The 26,031-nt window shown below is 34.7% G+C and overlaps 1 protein-coding gene and 1 pseudogene across 1 annotated transcript in view; both read left to right on the top strand.

The window, feature by feature from the left end:
- The window catches only part of PHLPP2 (PH domain and leucine rich repeat protein phosphatase 2), a 57,949-nt gene that overhangs the window by 7,951 nt on the left and 23,967 nt on the right, over positions 1–26,031 (top strand). Inside the window, exons 2-8 of the mRNA XM_023523663.1 lie at positions 1,832–1,965; positions 13,951–14,141; positions 20,935–21,060; positions 22,313–22,467; positions 24,035–24,181; positions 24,572–24,802; positions 25,120–25,127. Coding sequence (XP_023379431.1) covers positions 1,832–1,965; positions 13,951–14,141; positions 20,935–21,060; positions 22,313–22,467; positions 24,035–24,181; positions 24,572–24,802; positions 25,120–25,127 — 992 coding nt within the window. The remainder of the gene's footprint in view (positions 1–1,831; positions 1,966–13,950; positions 14,142–20,934; positions 21,061–22,312; positions 22,468–24,034; positions 24,182–24,571; positions 24,803–25,119; positions 25,128–26,031) is intronic.
- LOC111731799 lies at positions 13,352–13,469 on the top strand (annotated as a pseudogene).

The following is a 26,031-nucleotide window of genomic DNA, read 5'->3' as shown; positions in this document are numbered from 1 at the left end:
GTTTGTTCTCTGTTTCTATTAGATTCAGTATTTACAGGTCTTTGAAGGCTTTTAATTCTTTGATCATTCCCCATGTAGTAGTGCTGATTTTGTGGAAGCTACAGTCTGAACTGAGCAGTCAGAATAGGCCAGGTGGTGGTTTTATTTATTTATTTATTTTTGTGCTCATCAGTATGATTTGTACTCCTAAATCATCATTTTGATAGTTGTTTATGTTATTTTTTACTTAGATCTTACTGCCAACAGTATTTTTTAGTCCTTTAGCCACAGAACACAGATGTCCTTTCTATCTTTTTGCTATGATGGGAGGTGTATTGTGTTTCTTCTAATTAATATAATTCTTAAGTTTTCTAAACAGAATCCTTTTAAGACATAAATGCTAATGTTCTTCAAAACCTTTGAACACACATAGACTTTCCTAAACTTGTTTCAGATGAGGAGATAATTCTGTTTTTATTCTAATTAAAATTTGGTTCCAACCATAAGAATTTTTTGAATAATAATTGTTAATATGCTATTGAACACTACTACATGCAAGATATTTCACTAAACACTACATTCTACATATGGTCTTGTTGTAAGAAAGTAAATAAATTTAATAACAGTTCCATGAGTTAGGTACTATTGTTATTCCCATTATACTGGTGAGGAATTTAAAACAGTGAGATTAAACAGCATGTCCAAGGACATGTAGTTGATAAGTGGCAGAACTGAGACACAAACCCAGCAGTCTGACTTTTGGAGCCTATACTCTTAGCCACTTTGTTTATAACTCTGCTTTCTGATGAAAGAATTGTAAAAGCCATCTTACTGTAATTATGGATGTAACCTCTTATAAAATACACATTGATCATTTTTGTTTTTTAAATATTTTTAAGTAATTTAAGTCTATGTGATTTAAAATATGCAGTGTCACTACAGGTCAGAATTGATTACTAGACATTCTGATTTTACTTTAGCTTTCAGTCAGCACTATGTGGTAGAATGATTTCTGGGGAATTAATTATTAGGCCATTCATTCTTAATTTTTATGGAAGAATCATCTGTGAAGCACATGTTATATAGTACTATATATGAAATATATAGTACCTAGGACATAGTAGGCAACCCAAAGTCTGCATCTCTAATTGTGTGGGCAGCTTACATGAAATCAGATATGAAAGTATAATGTTATATCTCATAATTTTGCTGCCTTTAAGTTTGGACCAGACGTTTTCAAAGGATCCTTTGAGGTCCCTGAGACTCTTTGAAGAGGTATGTGAGGTCAAAACTATTTCATAATAATATTATGGCATTGATTTTTTTTTTTACTCTGAGTCTCTGATGCATGTACAGTGGATTTTTCTTGAGACAAAATAGCATGTTATCACAAGAGATTGAATGTAGAAGCAGATCTGAGAATCTAGCTGTTTTCCATTCAACTAGCTAGTAAAGAGATTTACAAAAAGATAAAACAGTGCCATTGTCCTTTCTGAAGTTGTTTTATTTTGGAAAGTATATTTTTCAAAAAATACTATTTATGTTAACATCATTGGTTTATAATTGTTTAAAAATGAATAAATGTTTGGAAATTCTTAATTTTAGTTTCTAATTCGGTAAATATCAGTAGATACATCCCATGTAATCAAAAGCTCTTTGGGGTCCTCCAAGACTATAGAGGAATCCCGAGACCAAAAATTTTGAGCACCACTTATTTAGATTAGTTATATCATGTGATATTAAAGAAAATCTTGATATAGAAGTAAAAATCTAGAGCATATTAAAAGAAAATAAATTAAATGAAGCATTTGTATTACTTACTAAATATTTTTCTTTTGAATTGTGCAAACAGGAGGTTGGAACCTACTGAACGACCTCTTCAGATTGTTTATGATTACTTATCCAGGCTGGGATATGACGATCCTGTGCGCATACAGGATGAGGCAACAAATCCTGACCTTGGCTGTATGCTTCGATTTTATGGTGGTAAGAATTTATCAGTGGCTTTATGAACATGTTAACTGCTTTTCGGTTGATCATTTAGTGCCCCTGTCTGTCTTCAGCTTTTTAAAAATATTTTATCAAAAGCTATTTTTAAGCCAGTTAACTAATGTAGTTAAAAAATAACAAAAACAAGAGGTAGGGTGGTTAAGGGAAGGCTCAGAAATATTAGCCAAAAATATCTTCTCTTTTTATTTTTATTCTTTTTGTTCTGGTATTTTCCTGACTTAGATTATATTATACTTTTGTCAGAATCTTGATCAGATAGATCATGCTTTAATATCAGTTCTATTTTCAAGTTTCTTATAAAGCCCAAGAACTTCTGTATAGTTCAATAATGTTGAGAAGTAGGTAGTTGTTATCACATACAGCTTAACATTTAATGGAAACACCTATGAAATGTGTATTCCGTATTTAATGGGCTTTAAATCTGGAGTTTTTTACTTTCTCTTCTCTTTTGGTGCATTTTCCCCTCTACCAACTAGTGTATTTTTTTTTTTTTTCCTTTTTGGAAGAGGGTCCTTAGGCGGAGAGTGTAGAAAGAATTCAACACACACACCAAAGTTAGAGTTAAAGGGAAAGTTTATTAGAAAAGGGATAATACTCCACAGACAGAGGGTGGTCTCCTCTCAGAGGCAGAGCATTAGAGGGACCACCTACCAACTGTTTTTCAAAGGATAACTTCAATAATGAAGTTAGAGTTATTAAAATCAAATACTTTTTGAATACTACTTTTCATATATACATAGTCTACAAATGCCACTACCGCATACCATTTATTGAGTGCTTTTATGCTTATGAGTTACCAAATTTACTTTATGAGTTGCCAGATTTACTCATTACAACCACCTTATGCATTAGGAACTATTAGCTCGTTTTAAAGATGAGAAAACAGAGAAGTTTAACTTGTTCAGGGTCATACAACTAGTAAGTAACAGAGCTATTTAACACCTAATAGTTTTGAATTAACATGACTCACTTACCAAACAATTGAACTAAAAACTAAATTATTAGTTTATGTAGACATAACCATTGACTAGGATTCCCTGCTCTCATTCCTCAAATTATTGACTTATTTTTTGTTTGCTTCTTGATAGAACTCTTGTGAGATAATGTCACACACCAGTTTTATTAAATGCACTTCACAAAAGGTTTTATTTATAATTTTTTATCACTACAGTATTTTATGACATGTTCCTTAAAAGTTGGTTTTGTTTTATTTCCATTAATCTTTCTCCTTTGCTAGTTCATGGAAGGAGAATAGTTGCTAGGTTGAAGTTAAATCTGAGAAGAATCTTTAAGACTAATTTGAGGAATACCACCTATCTGTCACTCTTAAAACTTGGTTTAAAAAAAAGCATTGTGAAACAGAAACATACTCCTTATCTGATTGTGGTTGAATGTGAGTTCTTCGTTACATGTTTTCATTCTAAGTTGAAAGTGGAGCCTTAAAATGCCTGCAAGCTCCTTTTTAACCACTGAGATTGCATTTGCATTATTATATCGCACAGTTGTTTGCATTTATTCCATTAATTTTTCTACCACAACCTCAAAAGTTATAGCATTCTCAAGATCATAATATACCCTTAAGAAGATATGTCCAGTTGAGTATAAAAGAGTACTAGTTTGTAGTACTTACTATATTTTGGAGGGGAGGGTCTTTAATAGAGAACATTTCCAAAAGTGAGCTCTATTAGTTTAGAGAAGTTTTTATAATTTGAGTGAGAAAATTATGTTTGGGAAAGAGATTTTTAAAACATTTTTAAAAGAGGCAATATATGTATATGGTACCAAAAACAGAAGGTAAAAATATATCTATAGATAAGTGTATTAGTTATTTATTGGCTGTGTAACAAATTGCCTCAAAATTTAGTGACTTAAAAATGATAATAAATATTATCTCATACAATTTTTTAGGGTCAGAAATCCAGGGGTAATTTATCTGGATGCTTCTGGCTTGAATCTCTTGGAATTGTAGTCACTCTGTTGGTTGAATTAGTAGTCATTTGAAGGCTTGAGTGGGGCTGGAAGATTCACTTCTCACATGGCTCACTCATATGGCTGTTGGTAGAAGGTCTCAGTTCCTCATCTGGGGAAGGTCTCCAGCTTTGGGGAGATAGCAGTTCCTTGCTGTGTGGACCTCCCTAGCAGACTGCCTAAATAAATGTCTTTATGACATGGCAGCTAGTTTTTCCAAGTGATAAGACAGACAGACAGACAGACAGACAGACACACACACACACACACACACACACACACACACACACGTACGTGCGTGCCTCTGTGTTTTTTATGACCTAGCCTCATAAGTCACCATCATTTTTACTACTTTCTGTTTATTAGAAGTGAGTCACCAAGTATAGCTGACACTATAAAGAGGAGAATTAGGCCTCACGTTTTGAAGAGAGGGATATTAGAGAATTTATGGACATATCTTAAAACTATCACAAAAAGTCTGCTACCCTCTCACCTTGCTCCTCCAACCACCCAGTTTCTGAATCCAGAAACAACCACTGTTAACAGAAACAAAGATATTTTTGAAGTGTTTTCTTTGAAACAAATAGCTTAGTAATCAGTTTTAAGTATTTCATGTATAGAGTCTTTGGTGAATTAGTTTAGTTAGAATATAGTGTTAATGAAGCCAGTGTCTTAAGGGCTTAAGTTCAAACCAGTTACTACTGCTGTGGTTGCTGGATATAAAAGGTACCTCGTACTCCAAGCAGCCATTATACAAATGCTAGTTATCAGTCTTCCTGGAGAGAGTACTGGGAGAAAAGTGAGTGGAATGACTGGCTCAGTGCAAATTCATGATACAAAAGCTGTGGAAATGACATATTTGACTAAAGATGCGTGGGTAGCATGATCGATCATGGAGATTAAGAGCACAGTTATCAACTCTGTACATGTTGATGAGGAAATGGAGTCCAGAAGGTGTGATTTGTGAATGAAGTTGTCGTTCTGGGACTGTATAGCTTAGGTAGCGTAACTCCTAGCTTGAGCATTTCTTCCTGTACCATATTCCTTGCACACATTTGTTTAGGACAGTTTAGTCCAAAGAGCATAAACACAAATAAAAGAAGCCAGATACAAAAGAATCACATACTATGTTTCCATTCATTTAAAGTTTAAAAACAGGCAGAACTCAGCCATATGGTTCAGAGATGTGTGGCAGTACTACTGTCTGTCCATCAAAATCTGTTCTTTCCTTCTTCCGTAATAATGGAATTGTAGTTGGGCACGTGACTGCCCAGCTACACCTCATTTCTCAGCCTTTCTTGCAGTTAGGTGTGCACATGTGACAAAATTTTCTTCAGTGCTAGAGAGTGGAATTGTTGTGTGCCACTTCTGTGTCTGTTTCCTAAAACTTCCCATGCATGCTTCTCTGTCCTCTTCTGTAGACTAGGATGGCAGTCATCAGAGCAGTATTTGAAGTCATGAGCTGAGAATGGCAGAGCCACCATCAGCCTGCAATTCTTGACCGTGTTGACCCCTGGCAACCTGCAATGCCCACCCTAACAGAGAGTTAAATTTTTGTTGTGTTTGAACTATTGTATTCTTTTTGTTATGGTAGTTTATCCTACTGTAATTAATACAGGATGCATACATAAGTGGTAAAAATATAAAAGAAACAAGGAAATGATTATTATAAAAGTCAGGAGAGTGGCTGACCTCTAGGGTAGAGGGAGGACATGATTCCTATAAGGAGAATTTTTGCATCAGTACATATTTGTATTTTAAATTTTAACCAAATAGTCCTTAAATCGCACAGGTTAGCAATATCGGTGTATTCTTTTATCAGTAGAATTTGGGAGTACATTTCTTTACACCATTGCCAACATCAGGTTATTACTGTTAAAATTAATCTTTGCCTCAAATTGCAAAAAAAAGCTACCTCATGTTAATTGTAAACATCATTGTTAAACTGTAGGAGTAATATATTAAAAGACACCTTTTACTTTTATGTATTATGTATTTCTTAGTTTTATATTATATGCATATTTCACATTTTTAATCCTTTTTAAAATTTTTATTTTTAATTACACAAGTAAAATATAAATATAGTTTCATTATTTATAGTGTTTTAAACTTTTAAATCAGTCACCTCCCAAGCCCATTCACTGTTTATTAGATAACCACTACTATCAATTTGGTGTATACCTGTTCAGAATTTTCTAACTTTCATTCCTATCAATATGTATTGGTAGAAATATATTGTTTACATAAATGGTATCATTTGATGTTGATCTTCATGGTTTTTTTCACCCAAAAATATGTTTTGGAGCTCTTTCCTTAGTGGTCTTCTATATACTTTTCTTTAAATTGCCTAGTATTGAATATCATAAATATATTATAGTTTATGTAACCAGTTCCCTGGTGATGTGCATTTACATTATTTCCAGTTTTTGACTATTACAAACAGCATTGTAATAAAGGTACCTTTTTTGGGTACCTGTGTTTCTTCAGAGTAGATCTCTAAACATGAAATTATTCGGTCATTTAAAATATTAATAGTTATTACTGTAGAACAAATTATATCCCATCAGTATATCAGATTACTTTTTTGCCCACATCTTCTTTTAATATTATCGGCATTTAAATTTTTTACTAATCTGAAGGAAAAATGATGGTCTCAGTGTTATAATATTTGTTTCCCTGATTACTGGTATGGTTGAATATTGTTTCATAATTTCATTGGATTTTTAGATTTCTTCTCCTTTGAATTACCCACTGATATTTCTGTGTAAGTTTCTGTTTTTTTTTTCATGCTGCTCTAAAGGACTTCTTTATATATTCTGAATATGCATCCTGTGAATACTATGTCTGTGGCAAACTTTTCTCCATTCCGTAATTTGTCTTTTAATTTTGTTTATTGTTTTTTATTGTGTAAAAGTTTTATGTAGTCATTTTGTCAGTCTTTTCCTTTAATGCATTTACATTCCTTCTCTATCCTAGGTTATAAATAGTCTATATTTTTTCCCAGTATTTGTAAAATATGGTATGAGTTAGGGCTCTAACTTTACTTTTTTTCTCTATGGATAGCCAGTTGTCCTAACAGCATTTACAAAATAGCTTATCTTTTTCCTACTGATTTGAAATATCACCTTATTTATAAGTTCCCATACAGGCAGGGGTCTGTTTTTGGACTTTATCCTGTTACCTTGTTCTGTGCTAATACCAAAACTGTTTTAATTAATATACCTATGTGATATATTTTGATAGCTGATAGAGAAATTTCCTATCACTGTTCTCTGAAAAATGAGAGATATCTCTAGAATCAGTGAAATCTTTGTGAAGTAATATTTAGTTTGGTTCTTTAAAAATTGTCAGAATTTCAGTAAGCAGAAAGGAAAAGGAGGACATGAGATGAGAGGTTAGACATTTCAACGCATGTTCTGTGAATCACAGCTAATTTGAGTCCGGATTGTTCTGGGCCTTGAGTGCAATATCAAGAGTTTAGCTTTCATTTGGCAGATGGTAGCAGGACGTGATGGGATCCAAGTGAGCCAGAGAGAGACGAATCTGGCAGCAGTGTGGATGATAATTCAGGTGTGCTTTAGTGGTGTCTGAACTGGGGAATGGGAAGGAATGAGAGACTAAAGGAATAATCAGTAGGAGTTGATGATTGAAAAGGGGAGTTGAGGAAGAGAACAAATTTGGGAGGATGACAGGACTTGAGTTATGAGAAAGAGCTAGTTTGCGGGGATGGTGATGACTTGGTTTTAGGCATGTTTAATTTTAAGTGGTGGTAAGTATCCAGTTAGAGATGTCTGCCAGATTGTTAGAAATGTGGAACTAAAGCTTAGCAAATTCAGATCTGGGAATCAGGTACATGGGGATGTTAAAGCTGTGGAAGTTAAGATACCTCAAAGAGAATATTAGTGGGAAAGGGAAGCTTAATGAAGAACTTTCAGTATAATAACTAGCATTTGTTTTATATACCCTTACTATGTGTTGAGCACTTTCTATAGTGCTGAGTACTCTGTATACCTCTTCTCATGTTCACTTTACACCCCTATAGGTAGATATTATTATTCCACAGAAGTTGTAACTTGCCCCATTCAAATAGCAGAGCTAAGAAGCAGATAAATCTGCCTGGTTCTACATTTCATCCTTTTAACTTCTAAGATACTCCACTATTTAGTTTTTCGGGAAAGAATTTAGAGAAGTATGAAGAATCTATAAAATGTGAGAAATAGGAAAGACTAAAGATCATCCAATTCAACTCTTTAGTCTTAAACTTGGGAAACTAAGGCCTAAAGATAAAAGAAGACTTGTTTGGTCACAAAAGTGGATGGCAGAATTGCTTAGCCACCACTGCTTCTCAAAGCTTTCTACTGAAATACTTCCGATAACAGAAGTTTTTTGTTGTGTGGGGGGCCTATTGCAAGTTTGAAATTTGTTTTGAAGTTTCCTGTTTTATTCTTTAAATATAAGTAAATATTTCATTTTTACCCCCTCCCATATACCAGCCAATATTTAATTATTTGTCTGTTTAACTTTTTATTTTGAGCCAGCTTTAGATTTTCAGAGTAGTTAGAAAGGTAGTGCAGAGAGCTCCTGTACAACCTCGTGCAGTCACTTGAATTGTTGCTATAATATAAATAGTGCTTCAACTTTCTCTTGCTTCTTTCAAAATTTTTTCTTTGTCTTTAATTTTCAACAGTTTGATTATGAAGTGTCTGGGCTTGAATTTCTTTGGGTTTTTCCTTTTCGGGGTTCACTGAACTTTTTGAATCTGTAAGTTTTTGTCTTTCACTTGAAAAGTTTTCACCTGTTATTTCCTCAAATAATTTTTCAGCATTGTGCTCTTTTTTCTTTCCTTCTGCTTCCATTCCTTAGTTCAATTTTCAGAGTTTTTGGCATGATGTTTAGGATCACATTGACTCTTGTATACCTCAAAGATGAGCCCAGGAGTTTGTAGACACCTTTATGGGGTCATTTTCCAGAGTGCCTTCCTCTCTGCAATATCCTGGGGCTTAATTTAACCCACCCTGTTGAGTACTTCCTGCTATTGTACCTACAACCCAGGGCCCAGTAGCAGAAGACAGAAAATGCAACAGGTTTCACCCTTCTCTCTTAGGACTGCAGATCTTCTAGTCAGAGAGGGAATTTGCCACCGCCTCCCCACCCTCATTTTTAGATGTGTGTGTCCCCTATCCTTGCAGTCAGTCTGGGGCTCGGACTTGAGAAAATGAAGAAAAGCGGGATGGGGAATGAGGAATTTTCTTCACTCTCTCTGAGTGTTATGAGACCTCTTTTCTACTCCTCAAGACAGAACTTGTGGGCTACGCCTAGAGCTCTCTGTCTACACCAATGGCCACTTCTTTGTTTTGAGCTTTCTTGAGCCCTGGCTGGGGAATGTCAGAGAAAGAAAAACACTCACTACTGGTTGGGTGGTATTTCAGATTCTGTTCTTCTTCCCTAATCTGCCTGCTGCTGTTTACTTTTTGAGATTCTCATATAGCTGCTCCATGTATTCTGTCTAGGTTTTATAGGCGCGTTCAGTGGGAAGAGACAGGGATTATTATTTTAAAGTACTTCATTTTAGTATAGTCCAATTTAACACTTTTCCTTTATTATTTTCTAGAAGCTTTATTGTTTTTGCCTTTCAATTTATATTCATAGTCTGTTTTTATGACTTCATTTTTTATTCTTTGAGTATCATCATCGTTTCATGGGTTTATATATATTTGTTTCAACTCATCACAGCCATTGGTTTTTTTTTGATGCTCAATCTGTCCCATCCCAGCTAGTGGGGAGCCTTTTCCACTTGGCCTCTGTGTCCTTCCAGCATGACTCCAGGAGTCTTTGATGGATTCTGGACTTTGCAGTAAGTTCTTGCACAACAAAATGTCCTAAGCTTTTTTTTTCCAATATCTGACTCAGAGTAGGAATAGACCATTTTTTAAGGACTCGTGATTCATTTCAATAAAAAAAAAATATTTTAGAGATTATATTATTGGCAGTAGAGGTACTTATTGCTACAGGATTATTCTTGATTCTCTTTTTTAGAAACTTTTTAAAAATTATAAAAGCAATCCATTTTCTTTATAGAACATTTGAAAGTATAAATGAACAAGGATATTAAAATTATCCCTAATTTTTCACTTAGAATTTTGGCTTTCGAGATTGGAAAACTAGTTTTTAATTAGAACTATTAGACATTCTAAATACTTATTAGAACTTCCTCATTCTGTTTTTTATCACTTACAGAAAATCAGAGACTTGAGGCACTCTGGATGTCTACCGACACTCCAAAATTAATAATAAAACAGCATGTTATTTTATATTTAAATAACTTCTAAAACAAAATTGAATGTTCCCTTCTGAGAGTGGTGGTGGATAGATTTAGGAGTTTTCTCTGTTATAAAATATATAAAAAAATAAGGCCAAGAAAAAGAGACTCAAATACATCAATTGATTTAACATGTGTTTCATGCAAACTTTAAAAGAGACTGGTTAAGCAATTTGGAAGCATTGTAAACTATAATGAAGTCCCATTTTTATATTATTTTAGCCAACTTTGTAGTAGCTGATGCTGTAAACCAGGATAGGGAATATAAAAGTAATAGTAGGTTTGGGGAAAAAATGAGGTTTTAAAAAAACAGCTTTATTGAGATACAACTCATAACCATAAAATTCACCCTTTAAAAGTGTACATACAGTTCAGTGCTTTTTAACACCTTCAGAAAGTTGCATAACCATCACCCTATTTAATTTTAGAATGTTTTCATCACCATAGAATGAGACCTTATATCCATTAGTAGTTATTCCCCTTTCCCTACTTGCACGGCACCTGGCAGCCAGGGGTCTTTCTGTCTTTGTAGATTTGCTTGTTCTGAATAATTCATAAAAATGGAATCATACATACATGGCTTTTTGTGGCTGGTGTCTTTTAGCATAATGTTCTCAAGGATCATTTATGTTGTAGCATGTATCAGCACTTCATATCTTTTTATAGCTGAATAAAATTCCATTGTATCATGTACCACGTTTTGTTTATACATTCATCAGTTGATGGACATTTGGATTGTTTCTACTTTTTGGCTATTATAAATGCTACTGTGTGCACTTTTGTACAGGTTTTTGTGTGGATATATGTTTTTAGTTCTCTTGGATATAGACATAGGAATGGAATTGTTTAACTTTTTTAGGAACTACTAGTCTGTTTTCGAAAGTGGCTGTGCCATTTTATAACCCCACCAGCAATGTATGAGGGTTTCAATTTCTTTACATCCTCATGAATTCTTGTAATTGTTTGTCTTTGATTATAAGTCATTGTAGTGGGTATGAACTGGTATCTCATTGTGGTTTTGAGCTGCATTTACCTAATAACTAAAGACATTGAGCATCTTTTCATGTGCTTGTTGGCCTTTTGTATATCTTCTTTGGAGAAATATCTATACAAATCCTTTGTCCATTTTTTAATTGAGTTGTCTTTTTATTGCTGAATTTTGTAACAGTTCTTTATTCTGGATACAAGTCTCTTATGAAATTTATGATTTGCCAATATTCTCTCCTATTTTGTGAGTCATTTTCTCACTTTCTTGATGGTGTCTGTTGAAACACAACAGTTTTTTATTTTTTGATGAAGTCTGGTTTATCTGTATTTTCTTTTTTGTCACTTGTGCTTTTTGTGTAACTAAGAAACCATTGCCTAAATCTGTGGCCATAAGATTTATTCCTATGTTTTCTTAAAGTTTTGTAGTTTTTAGTTTTTAGATTTAGGTGTATGATCTGTTTTGAATTAATTTTTATATATCGTGTGAAGTTAGGGATCCAACTTCTTTCTTTTGCATCTGTATATCCATTTGTTCCATTACCATTTGTTGACAAAACTATTCTTTCCCCATTGACTTATCTTGGTACTCTTGTCAAAATCACTTGTCCATAAATGAGGTTTATTTGTGAACTCTCAATTCTATTTCATTATTCTGTGTCTATCCTTATGTCAGTACTGTACTTCATATGCAAGTCTTTGTAGTAAGTTTTGAAATTGAGTAATGTGAATCTTTCATTTTTGTTCTTTTTCAAGATTGTTTTGGCTATTCCAAATCCATCACATTTCTATTTGAACTTTACAGTCAGTTTGTCAATTTCTGCAGTGAAGGCAGCTGGAATTTTGATAGGGATTGCATTGAATCTGTAATCAATTTTGGGAGTTCTGCCGTGTTAACAATAGTAAGTCTTCCAGCCCTTGAACACTGGATGTCTTTACATTTATTTAGGTCTTCTTTAATTTCTTTCAACTGTATTTTGTAGTTTTCAGTGTGTTTTGTACTACCTTCATTTTTTTGATGCTATTGTAAATGCAGTTGCTTTCTTAATTTCACTTTTGAATTGTTTATTCCTAGTGCATAGAAATACTATTGATTTTTCTTTTTAATCTTGTATCCTGCAACCTTGCTGAACTCATTTATTAGTTATAATAGCCCTTTTTGTGACTTACTTAGGATTTTCTATATACAGGATTATATCATTTGCAAATAGAGATAGTTTTACTTCTTTCTTTCCAGTCTGATACTGGTTTTAAATTTGAGATGAATGGGTACATCTGTTGAGCATGTCTAGCAAGCAATTGAGTATATGAGATCCAGTTGCTAAGTGAAGATTGGGGTAGGAGATAGAAATTTGAAGGCCGTTATCAACCTATGAATCGTGCAGTTTTGAGGAGTGAAAGCCAGGTAGAAAAAAGGAGAAATGGCTCACCCATATATCTAGTATTAACAAAGTTTCAAAGCTTTGAAGTAATCTAGCCTATTTCCTCATATGGAAACACATAGTTAAAAGGGCAAAGTGATGCCCAAAGTTCAATTATGTAATAATCAATTATGTAATAATCGTACATAAGTACAGCCCAGTTTCCTCAACTTCCAGTTTATTGCTTTTTGCACCACCTCATACTATTGCTGCTCTTGTTCATGTCTGTGTAGAATTACTTGTCTGTTTTTAGTAGCACTTTAACCAAGAACATCTCTTCTGTCATAATGTGCTGTTTTGTTCACTATACCTCAGTTATATAAGTATTTCTAATGGGAAGAGAGTGCTAAAAGGAAGAGAAGCTCTTACATGCACATTTAACTTCTGCCACCATGATTATCAGCCATAAACTTTTCTCACAAGGAGCAGAAAAATAGGATTGTATATAGAATTAGCATACTCCCATAGTTATTAATTACTTCTTTCATGAATAGACTAATCACAACCATAGCGGCTGTGATTTATTCCATACTTATTTTATACCTAAAATTATGCTTAGTACTTTACATTCATTATCTTAATTTTTTATAAGAACCCCTGAAGATAGGTAGTACTATTAAGATCCAAACTCTATAATTGAAGAAAGTCAAGCTCAGCAAGATTTAGTTCAGCCTATGGCCATTCCACCCTGATCAAGCCCGATCCTGTCTGATCTCGGAAGCTAAGAAGGGTCGGGCTGGTTAGTACTTGGATGGGAGACCACCTAGGAAGACCAGGTGCTGTAGGCATAAAAAATAAGAGATTGTAAGCTGACAAGGTCCTTGCAAGGATTGAATATTCTAGTATCATCTCATCTGAACATTAAAAAAAAAAAAAAAAAAAAAAAAATTAGTTCAAAGAAACAAAGTGAGTAGCAGAACAAGGATTCAAACTCAGGTTTGAATGTTTGGCTTCCAAGCCATGGTTTCAACCACTCCTCCATACTGCCTTTCTCTGTGCACATGAGTGATATGGCTGTTGGAAGGATTAACAGTGGCATCCAAAATAAAATCTTTCTCTCTAGACCAAAGTTCATGGTACTCCCATTATATAATTTCAGTAATGGATAACAATTTTGGACTGAGACCTTATTTTATAATACTTATATTGCTTGGTTGCTTAAATCTGTAAATAAGGTTGCTGAATGTTGACACATAATACTTTCTTTTTCCCTCATACTGTTCTTATAGTATTTTTATGGTGGTTTCTGAAGTACTGTTTTCTTTTCAGAAAAACCATGCCAGATGGATCATCTGGATCGAATTCTTCTCTCTGGCATCTATAATGTACGCAAAGGGAAGACCCAGCTGCATAAGTGGGCTGAACGCCTAGTCGTTCTCTGTGGCACCTGCCTCATCGTTTCCTCAGTAAAGGATTGTCAAACTGGAAAGATGCACATCTTGCCTCTGGTTGGGGGAAAGGTACGACTCACAAAGATGAATTATTATTCCTCATTTGATCATCTAATTTTTAAAATATCACATATGCTTTTCATAGCTTTTTTCACATCTTTTTAAAGAAGCAGCCAGTATGAGCGTTATTAATGATCACATCACGAAGTTTTTTAGAGTTCTTAGGTATAAACAAAAGAAACAGACTCAGGCTAATTTAAGCATAAAACAGGTTTATTTATATCAAAGACTCTTGGAGGTCCAAAGGATATCTATACCCCAGTTCTGTGGCAGAATCCTTCTTTGAAGACACTTTGCTCTCTCCAGTGGTAGGCACTAGATACTGTCACTAAGAGTAGACAGAAGATGCTAACTAACTAGAAACTGGTTTTGGAACCTAGAAGTAGCTGCCATCATCTGTTCACCAATTTAGATTCTTTCTAGTTTTTCCTTTTCTCTCATTAGACTAAAATTCAGAGTCTGGGATGGTCGTAAGCCCCTGTCCAGCAGCCGTGGAGGCATGCCATTTCTTGCATCTGTACCAGAGAATTCCCTATCATAGGAAAGGAGTTCAGTTGCAAGTCAGTCAAGCAGAATAACAGATGACTGGAAAGAGATATGTTAATGTTTATATGAAACTATGTATAACTTTATTTTGAATTTTGAATATTATAAAACAATCTGAATTTAAGAGAACCTCCAGACAAAACGACTGTGAATCCATGCGTTGAGACATTCAGTCTGATCCAGATACCAGCAATACAGATAAAATACATATATTAAAAAGATAAATATATAAAGAGACATAGCTGGGCTTAGGAATATAAATTAGAAATGTAAGTGGTGAGTAGGTCTGAATCTGGAGGCTTCCTGGACTCTGTGTCTGAAAGGTTGTGGCAGCCCAGGAGTTCAGCTCCTGTAAATATTTGAATCTAAAAGTGCTTTGCTCATGATGGGTGACCTAGCCCAGGCTTATTGCTTGAAGCTAGTAGATGAATGGTATTCTTTGCTCTTGAAAGAAAGCTAGGAAAACAAAACTGCTGTTAACCACTGACTGGAACCAAGGCTTGTGTCTAGCTATGGTCCCAAAGAAGTGGAGGATTTAGTTATATGTCCTGTGACAAAGAAATGAACAAGTCCCATCTGTCTTAATAAATGAATGTGTATATATCCAGTATCAGCCATGGGGTAAGAACCCACCACTACTAATATGGGACCTGGTTCTGGTCTTGCAGGCTGAAGAACAGAGTGAAGAAAGTAAGTAAAACTTTTCCAAAGGGAGAAGGAGTGAGGGCAAAGTTAGGGAGACAGTGTTGGAGAAGAAGTGGGAGACAGAGCAAAAAGAGAATTTTGTTAATGGTGGCAGTATGACCAAGATCAAAAACTATGTCTCCACAACCTCCCTTGCAGCTAGTAGTGGCTAGTAGATATAAACAAAAGTTTCCAGGTAGGACTTTTGGGAAAGCCCTTCAAAATGGGACAGACATGGATGCCTCGACCCTTTGCTGTACTTTTTCTTCCCTTATGGAATGCAGTTGGAGGTCGAGCAGTCATATGATGATTCGGGAAAGCAAGCATATGCTGAGTGTGGTTGTCTGGAAAGTAGAAGGCACTTGGGCCCCTTGTGGCATTATGGAGCTTCTATACCAATTACGAAGTGACTTTTTTTAAGCCATTATTTTACAGCCGAGTATAAGTAACTGATATACTGAAGAATTTCACAGATAAATAATATAAAAAAGCCCTTAAGGGAGGCGCTGGTTCCAGAGAAGAGAGTAGAGGAGAATGGAGAAGCAATACCTGAAGAACTAATGGTTGAAATTTTTCTAGAAGTAAAGACAAACATGAACATTCAGACTAAAAGTACACTAGGTACCAAATAGGATAAATAAAAATAAATCTACACTTAGACATCCTGCAGAACATGAAGGACAAAGAGCAAATTGTAAAAGCTTCCAGAGAGAAAAAGATTACCTACAAGGAACAGACAGGCTGACAACAGCTTTCTTTTCATCAACAGTATGTGCTAGAAGAATATTTAAAAAATTGCTGAAAGACAATAAATGTCAACTTATGTTTTATAGCCAACTAAATTACCTTACAAGAGTCAAGGAAAAATAGGACATTTTCAGACAAAGACTAGTGAGCTGACATATTCTCACTGAAAAATCTGCTGAAGGATATACTTCCAAAAAAACAACCCCTTGCCAAAAATAAAAGAAAGTTAAAAAAATAATAATAAAATAAATTCAAAGGGAAAGTATGAGATATAAGAAACAGCGAGTACAGACATAGATATTTATGGTGGCAAATTTAATGTGCCAAAAAAAAGAAAGTTAAAAAAAAAATACTAAAGGAAAGTAAATTCAAAGGGAAAGTATGAGATATGAGAAACAATGAGTACAGACAGATATTTATGGTGGCAAATTTAATGTTGATTGTAAAAAGTTTTAAACATTTGTGTATTTTAATTAGAAATTTTAACTGCTAGAACTCAAACTACCCTGAACAGTATTCAAGATGTGGTGTGTTTGATAAGTAAAGTGTGATATAGTCTTGGAATAAGAGGGTAGAAATGCCAAATAACTTTAAACTTTATTAGAAAAATTGTCAAGTATGAATTTTAAAAATTTAAAGATAACTACTAACAGTAGAGGGAGAAAAGAAAACATAAAATATTTCTGTAATGCTAAAAGAAGGCAGGAAAAGAGTTGGAAAAAAGGAGCAAAATAATTAACATGGTAAATTACCACAGAGTATAGTGATAGAAATAAATCCAAATAGATCAATAATCTCAATAATTGTGATTGTCAGATTGTTATTTCAATTTTTGTTATAAGAGACACACCTAAAATTTTTGTTATAAGAGGCACACCTAAAACCTAGAAGGTCGAACATGAAATGATGGAAAAATGATACTAGTCGAATAGCAGCCAAAAGAAAATTGGTGCAATTATATCAACATCGTACAAAACACTCACATGAAAGTTTATATGCAACAAAGGCCTTGTATTCAGAATATATAAAGAACTTTTATAATATAGTGATAGACAAATAACCTATTAAAAAGCTAGGCCAAAAATTTGGACAGACCCTTTACCAAAGAAGATATACAGTTGGCAAATAAACACGTGAAAAGATTGTCAACATCATTAGTCATTGGAGAAATGCAAATTAAAATCACAGTGAGATACTGCACACCAGTAGCATGACTAAAATCCAAAGACTGATGAATACCGAATTTAGCAAAGATGAGCAACTGGATTGTTCATGCGTCATTAGTAGGAATGCAGTCACTTTGGAAGCTATTTTTTTTGTTTCTTATAAAGTTAAGCATATGCTTGTCGGATTACCCAGCAGTTCTCCTATATATCGAAAAATGAACATATATCTTTACAGAGACTTTAAGTGAATATTCATAACAGCTTTATTAATAATTGCTCCAAACTGGAAACAACCCAAATGTTCATTGACTGGTAAATTGATAAACACATTTGTTATATCCATACAATGAAATAATGAGCAATAAAAAGGAATGAATCGCTGATACATACAAGAACAAGGATGAATCTCACAAGCATTATTCTAAGTGAAAGAGGCCAAATTCGAGTCTTTTTATGGTATGATTCCATTTATGTGAAATTCTAAAAAAGACAAAACTATAGTGATAGAAAACAGACCACTGTTGCGAGGGTCTGGAGGGGAGGGGATTGACTGAAAAGGGCTCAAGGGAAATCTGGGAGATGTATTCATTTATAAATTTTCACCAAATTGTTCACTTAGAATCAATCAATTTTCTTTTTAATCCAAAGACTTAATGTAACTTCTACCTCAATAAAAACTTACTTCACCAAAAAAGACTTTAGTGCAGAAGTATTAGTAGAGATAAAGAAGCTCACTACAGAATGATGAAAGGAACATTTCACTAGGAATATTTAATAATTCCGAAGTTGTACGTATTTTACAATACAGTCTCAAAATATATAATGCAAAAATTAATGTACTTAAAGCAGTTGACAAATTAACTCTTAGTGGGAAATTTACAAACCTTTTTAATTTTTAGACATTATATGACTCTTTCTGTGTCAACATCCCATAATAAACATTTAAAAGGAAAGATCCTAAAATGGTAATCCTTCGTTTCATTAACACCCTTTATTTTGACACAGACTCATTCAATTGCAATGATCTATTACTATAAGAAAAATGGTCATGTGGTGAGCATCACAATTGAAAGTTATGAATATTATTTAATTTGTTGGATCTTTTTAATATGATTCTTTTTTGCTTAAAGTGTTTTGTGTTTCTGCCACTTGATTTAATCTTTACTTGCCACCAGAAACCTAATGATTTACAAGTATAACTTGGAAGTTTCCAGCTGGCTCACTAAGATTCAATAGCTATGACATACCAAAGTGAGATGTCAGACAAAGATGTAAGTGATTCCATAACTATAAAAAGACTTCATCTTCATCAAAGCTGTATAGGTTGGGTTGTTGGATTTGCAGAATTTCTTTGAAGAAAGCTGTGCTGTGAATCTCTGCCACCACCTCGAATGGGAATGGGGAGATTTCTGTCTCTTTCCTCAAGCCTGGTGAAAGAGGTTTCAGTAAGACTCGAGAGCTTGCTATGGGTCCCCTGCATTATGAGAGACATAGTGGCCTGGTGTCCTGCCTTCTGACCTGGAAGTCTTGAAGACAAGAGATAGGACACCTTGCTGCTTTGGTGAGAGCAGAAAGCCCAGCTCATTCATTGGGATCATTGTGTGTACTCTTTGGGTTTGTTAGTTTGTGACCCTGATGGGTTGAAAGAGATTGAAAACCATTGGGTGGGTGGGTGGATTCTCTTAGAACATGTCCAATAGGGCCACATGGAGGGGCAGACAAGCTGAAAGTAGACCACCAGATTTCTTTGGGTCTGAGGAGGGAGTGGTCATTTGCTGGAATAATATACATTAGTCAGATGAAGAGATCTATAAGTAAATGTTGTCATTGGTTGGATTGGGGTGGGGGTATCCAAAGAACCTTCAGGAGGGTCCACTGAAATTTGCTTTAAAATCCCCTTTAAAATCTGGTAGGCCCAGAGATTGTGAAGTCAGATTATGACTCTGCTAGTCTAGTAAGAACCTTTAGGCTTATATATTTCCTATCCTTCTTCTCTCTCTGCTTCAACCCAGGAGGGAGTCAGAAATGGCATCCATCCCAGTACCTAGTAAGTAAGGGAGGAGGTGAGTCCAAAAAGCAGGCGAGGGCACCCCTTGTGAGCAGGCAGCTACATCCATGTGCCCCAGTGTTGGGGGAAAGGGTTGGAGCAGTCTAACCTTTGAAGTGGAAAATTTGCCTCATACCATGTGGGCCTGTTCAGGAGACACTTGAAACACAGTATAAATTCTTGCATCAAAGGGACTTGTACTTGCTCTTGTTGTGCCAGTAATGCTCCTCTGGGGAGGTTTCCATGCCTTGCTCCTGGACCCCCTTAGGATCTTGTTTCACTCGTTACCTCCTCAATGAGCTCCTTCTTGACTGCCCTGTTCATCATTCAGAAACCCCTCCCGCCCCCTGCCCCAGGCCAGTTTCCCTCTAAGCCCTTACTCTGCTTTATTTTCTTCATATTAACTCATTTATATATTATATCATGTTATATTCCATTATATGACAGTTTTGATGTTAGAGTATTTGTCCCCTCTCATATGTAAACTCCATTGAGAGCAGGGGCTTTGTTGCTTTTTTCCCTCTGTGTCTCCAGTACCCAGAATAGTAGAATGTATTCATTCAACACATATTTAATTATCAAAGTGAAACTATTTTGTGACTTAAATAGTAATAAACTTACTTACAATTATGCCCTGTGAGTCCTGCTCATTCAATATACTTGTTATAAGTATTCTTTTGCTTTTTTTAGACAGCTTTATTGAGCTATAGTTAATATACTGTACAATTCACCCACTTAAAGTATTTAATTCTTTGGCTTTTAGTATATTACCAGAGTTGGGCAACCATCACCACAATCAATTTTAGAATGTTTTCATGATCCTGAAAAAAAACCCTTGCACTCCTTAGCTGTCATTTCCCTATTCTTTCCCTAGCCTTTGGCACCTGCTGATCTACTTTCTGTCTACAGATATGCTGATTCTGGACACTTCATGTAAATGGAATCACGTAGTATATGGTTCTTTGTGACTGGCTTCTTTCACTTAGCATAATGTTTTCAAGGTTCATATGTGCTGTAGTGTGTATCAATATTTTATTCCTGTTCATGCTGAATAATCTTCCTTTGTATGAATACAGCATAATTTTGTATATACATTTACCTGTTGATGGACATTTAGGTTATTTCCACTTTTTGGCCATTTTGAATAATGCTGTAAGTTTTCGTGTGGATGTATGTTTTCAGTTCTCTTGGGTCTGTACCTAGGAGTGGAATTGCTGGGTCACATGGTTACTCTATGTTTAACCTTCTAAGGAACTGCCAGACTGTTATCCAAAGCGCTTGCACCATTTTACATTCCCAACAGCAATGTATGAGCGTTCCCGTTTCTCCACATCATTGCTATACTTGTTAACTGACACTTAGTATCTGTGATTTTGAATTTAGCCATCCATTAGTGGATGTGATGAGGTATCTTGTGGTTTTGATTTGCATTTATCTAATAAATAATGACATTGAACATCATTTCATGTGCTTATTGGCATTTATCTTCTTTGGAGAAATGTCTGTTTGGATCCTTCACCTATTTTTAAGTTATTTGTCTTGTCATTATCCTTTGCTTTTTGACTAGGATTTTTAAAAAGTAGTTCTGGTTTTCTTCCCTTTTCTTCTTCAGGTAGAGGAAGTGAAGCGAAGGCAGTACTCCCTTGTATTCAGCTCAGCTGGAGCCCAAGCTCAGACCTATCATGTCAGCTTTGAGACTTTGGCTGAGTACCAGAGATGGCAACGGCAAGCGTCCAAGGTGATAAGCTGTCAGATGTCATGATGTGGAGATAAGAATTTAGAAGCCCAATAGAAATGTGTTTTGAAACTGAACTTACTCCCAGAAGAGCAAATTATAATTCTTACACATTTTATTCTAGGTCTTTTCTGAGTATATAATGAATGAAGTCATGTAGTTCCATGAGGTCTTAACTTATTATTTATATTTGCATAGTTCAAAATGCTTTTGAAAGATGCATTTACTTCTATACCATCTGTGAGGAGGGTAGGAATGAGATTCAAATGACTTTTCCTTGACCATAGTACCTTAACTGGTAACCCAGTGCTTCTTGGTCTATATATATTTAGCACAGCTTTGATGAACGGCTTTAGATTTGAACTTATTGATGGGACATGACCCGTAATCCTGTCACAAACCATTATTCCTGTATGCTGAGGATAATTAGCTTTTCAGTATAATTTCTGCTTTTTTATCCTGTAACGATGAAGTGCTCTAAAATTGTTTTGCAATTTCCTAATTCTTGTTCTCCTAGCTATCTTCACAGAATTTTAACATACTTTTCTTTGTGGAGCTAAATAGTTGAATAAAGGATTGTTTTAGCATAATGACCTGTCATCAAAATACGAGTGACTTTTCCAGTGATATTTTGTTTTTTTTTTTAGACTCATTTTTAGAACTCATTTTATTAGCATATTATTTTAGAAATATAATCCTTGTTTTGGTTTTATTGAATTTTCAGTACTTATGGTGGTAACAAAATCCACTTGGAATAAAACTAGTTTCAACTTTTAGTAGCTATTCCGTTCTTTCACCCTTAGAAGTTCATATTTTTTGAACACCCTTTGCATGCTAAGCAGTGTGCTATATGCTTGGTTTTTTAATTTTATTCTCGTGACAAATGAAAAAACTGCACTAGTAAGGAGCAGAGCACATGTGGCTACAAAAGGCCTTATCTTTTGATACCACACTGCCTCCCAAAGTTTTGTACAGTTATTTTGAATCAACTTTACTTCTTGCATGAAATGTTAGTTTTCCATCTTTACGATTTATTTATTTATTTTTGCTTATAGATACTTTACAGAATTCTTTTGGGTTTTCCTGCAGCCTATAGTTTTAGGAAAAGTAAAAATTAATTGGTTTTTATGAAGGAATAATTGGATCTTATTACCTTTGTTTTTTTCCTTCCCATCTTTTTAAACTGTGCCTTTTTGTGTAAATGTCATTCCACACCCTGCTAGCTCAGATGGCTCTTCTCTTTGACTTGATTCAGGTGGTGTCCCAGCGAATCAGTACTGTCGATCTCTCATGTTACAGCCTTGAGGAGGTTCCTGAGCATCTCTTCTACAGTCAAGATATCACCTACCTCAACTTGCGACACAACTTCATGCAATTAGAAAGACCAGGGGGCCTTGATACTCTCTACAAGTATGTGGAGAATAGGTTTCCAGACTAACTTATTAGAACTGATAATCAGTGTCTTAGTGGTTTATACCTGGAAGTGAGCATACTGAGCCAAGGTAAACCGAGAGAGTCAGTTTATGGAAGTTTTCAAATCAAAAGTATCAAGCATAAATGACTTAAAGGAACTTAAAGGCCTAATTTCAAGAATTCCCACTCCCAAGTTAAGGCTTTTATCTTTCTTTTGTACCTGCTACTCCCAGCTCTCGAGCTTTTTATTAGTTTGAAACCTCTCTCTTCTAATAAAGGAATCATTTCACTCCTAAGGGACTATGACCCATATATTTTTCCATCTTCTTTGTTAGAATATATTCTCCATTCCCAACCTCCACTCATGTCCCCTCCCTCTTCCCTTTAAAAGTGGATGGAAATGAATAAACATGTGGTATAATTGGGCTGCTTGTGGGGAGTGGAGAAACTGGAAATTAAAACATTCAAATTACATGGTGATTAAAAAGATTATACACATTAAGTGATATTTTATACTTCTTTAATAACTCATTTCTAGAATAGTTTTCAGAAAACACTGATTTTTATCTAATCTGCTATGTTTTATAAAGTTTCAGCCATAAGCCTATATTTAGTAATGAGGTAATTATTTTAATATTGGTGTGTAAAAATAAAAAGGTATAATTTTAAGGAAGTGGGTTTCTAGCATTTCCTTCTCAGTCGCTATGAAAATAGTTTCAGTCTAGTTTGAGGGCTAGGTTAGGAGCACTGAAGTCAAGGCACCAAGCCAAAGGAATAATCAGTACTCAAGGTCAGGTCAATTAGAAATCAAGAGTTGAAGATTTGGAAGAGGAATATTAAAAGAGTGAAGTACCGAGGATTCAGGTCTAGAAGCAGGTGATACAGATCATTATCGTGGAGAGCACTGCCTCAGCTATACCATCTTATACTAGCATGATAACGAAATATGATAGTCCTAAGTAGAATTACCAGAGTGACTCCTGGGGATCCAATCTGTGATGATACTATCTTTTGCTAAGACAGTATAGATACTTGTACAAACAAAATAGAAGCACTAGAAATTATTAAAAATAGATTATATTACAGTAAAACTCCATATCACACATATATTTTTAAGCTCTAAGTTGCCCATTCATTTTAAGTGACGTTTGAGCCACTTAATTTCAGATATGAAAAAGTTGCTTATAATGGGATTTGATCTGCATGTTTGTTAGCTATTTCCATGTCCATGAGTTGATTTTTTCAAGGCTTTTGTACATGTAGAAATTTAATAAAGGAAAAGATTTCAAGCATATCAATATGACTTGATACAAAATAATTATACCAGCATGAGCTTTTCAAGATTTTCTGCCTTTTAAAGGATAAGGAGAAGGAACACCTACCACACGAGACCTGGTTTCTTTGATAGCCTGGACTGACAGTTAGTCATCTTAGTTTCTGCCACGTACAATGTTCTGCACGCAGCGAGTGCACAAGAATATATTTGCATAACAAATTCTGTGATGGACATTTAAAACAGATTGCTGTTTCATTCAGTAGTATACTTTGTGTCTTTGTCTTTTAGATTTTCTCAGCTGAAGGGCCTGAACTTGTCCCATAATAAACTTGGGTTGTTTCCTGTATTGTTATGTGAGATTTCTACCCTGACTGAACTAAACCTTTCCTGTAATGGATTTCACGACTTGCCAAATCAGATTGGCAATCTGCTGAAGTAAGTATCTGACTTTTTACTAGATTCATCTTTTCCTTTGCAGAATAAGGAACTTGTCTGGCGTCAGGAATGAAGGTAGTACTGTGAGCTCTTGCAGTGAAACAAATCCTGTAATTGTGATGGTTCTAGTCAACAGCAGTTACTTGCCTACAGCAGTGAGTAGTCAGTCCCTCAGTTTCAGCAACAGAGGCTCTGACTATTTTTGATGTTGGAGGGACCATTCATGTCAGTTATGTAAAAGCATCTTATTAATTTCTCTAGATAGACTTAGGATCGTTTATCATTTATTGGATCCATAATTAGTGACATAAGTTAGAATCCATAATTTAGTTCTATCCATTCTCATTAAAACCTTTCATAAAGTAGACTTGTTTTGTTTTCTTTCTACAGTCTTCATACTCTCTGTCTTGATGGCAACTATCTGACAGCTTTGCCTGAAGAATTGGGAAATCTGCAACAGCTTTCCTCCTTGGGAATTTCCTTCAACAACTTTAGTCAAATTCCTGAGGTTTATGAGAAACTCACTATGTTAGATAAAGTGGTTATGGCAGGAAATCGCCTGGAAGTGCTAAACGTAGGGCTACTAAACAGGATGAGCCATATCAAACATGTAGATTTAAGGTAAGGTCATTCATTACCATCATCTTTTCTTTAGATTGACCTCTGATGGACCTTTAAGTTTTCTCTTTATAAAGCCTTCTTTAAAACATTAGGCTTTTAAAACAGTGTATATTTTCAAAGCTGTAGTAAAGCTTCATTTTTCATTCCATAGCAGAGAGGTTATGAATGAGGTAGAGGTATACCATGTAATAGAAACTTCAGATTGCCTTTGACAAAGGTTGTCCTGACTTACCCTCCCAGCATCATTTTATGAGAATTTCCATGTCCGCACATCTTTATCAGTGTTGAATTTTAGTAGTCTTTTTCCTTATTGTCAGTGTAGCAGGTAGAAAATGGTATTTCATTGTTTTAATCAATTTATTTACTTATCAGTGAGCTTGAGCATCTTTTTATATGCTTATTGTTTGTTTTTCCATAAACTTGACCACTTTATTGAATCATTAGATTTCTTCTTGATATCCACTTCATTATAATTAAAATGTTAAAAGGTTTTACTGCTAATAATTTTTATAAGAATTTTATTTTTTAGTTATCTTTTCCTAAAGGAAGTGGTAAAAGACACATACTATATGTTCTATCATTTACACTAAGCCATTGATGTCTCTTGTAAAGACATAGTAACAGAAAAATTTATTGAAATACAGGAAAATGAGAACAGGCCTGTGTGCATTAAATTATATACTTGTATATAAGAGAACCAAGAAGCCATTTTCTATAATTTTCCTTTGAACTATTCCGTATAGAAACAGAATTTTTTCCTCTCCATTAATTAACGTAATGTGAATCTTAGCCCTAGAGAGAGTAGCCAGAGCAGGAGGAAGTGTGGCTGCTTCCTCTTGCTCTTGACATGGTACTCAATGACTGCTTTGCTAGTCGTGAACCTGGAAGGTTATTTTCACATTCTTGTTCTTTTGTCCTAGTCCTTTGTCTCTACCTAACTTTATTAGGTATTTGGATGTACGTTTTTAACTAATTTCGTCGATATTAGTTTTTCCTTTCTCTTTATATAACTTGTTATGTATTTGCCAATTTGGGTTGTCTGGTTTATAAACAAAGGACTCAGGGTACAGCTATCTGGTTATTTACTTAGTACCTTGCGAAATGAGGCAAGTAGCTAAATTCTTAAGTTGTTTAAAAAAGAGAGAAAGGGATCATACCTCTCCTATTTTTCTTTTGGTAATAAGCACATTTAGTAGTATTTATTACTAATGATTTCCTTATTTCTGAAT

Source organism: Pteropus vampyrus, unplaced genomic scaffold (genome assembly GCF_000151845.1).
Source record: "Pteropus vampyrus isolate Shadow unplaced genomic scaffold, Pvam_2.0 Scaffold399, whole genome shotgun sequence".
Lineage (NCBI taxonomy): Eukaryota > Metazoa > Chordata > Mammalia > Chiroptera > Pteropodidae > Pteropus > Pteropus vampyrus.
Note: the sequence above shows the minus strand (reverse complement) of the source record. Positions and strands in the feature narration are given on the sequence as shown.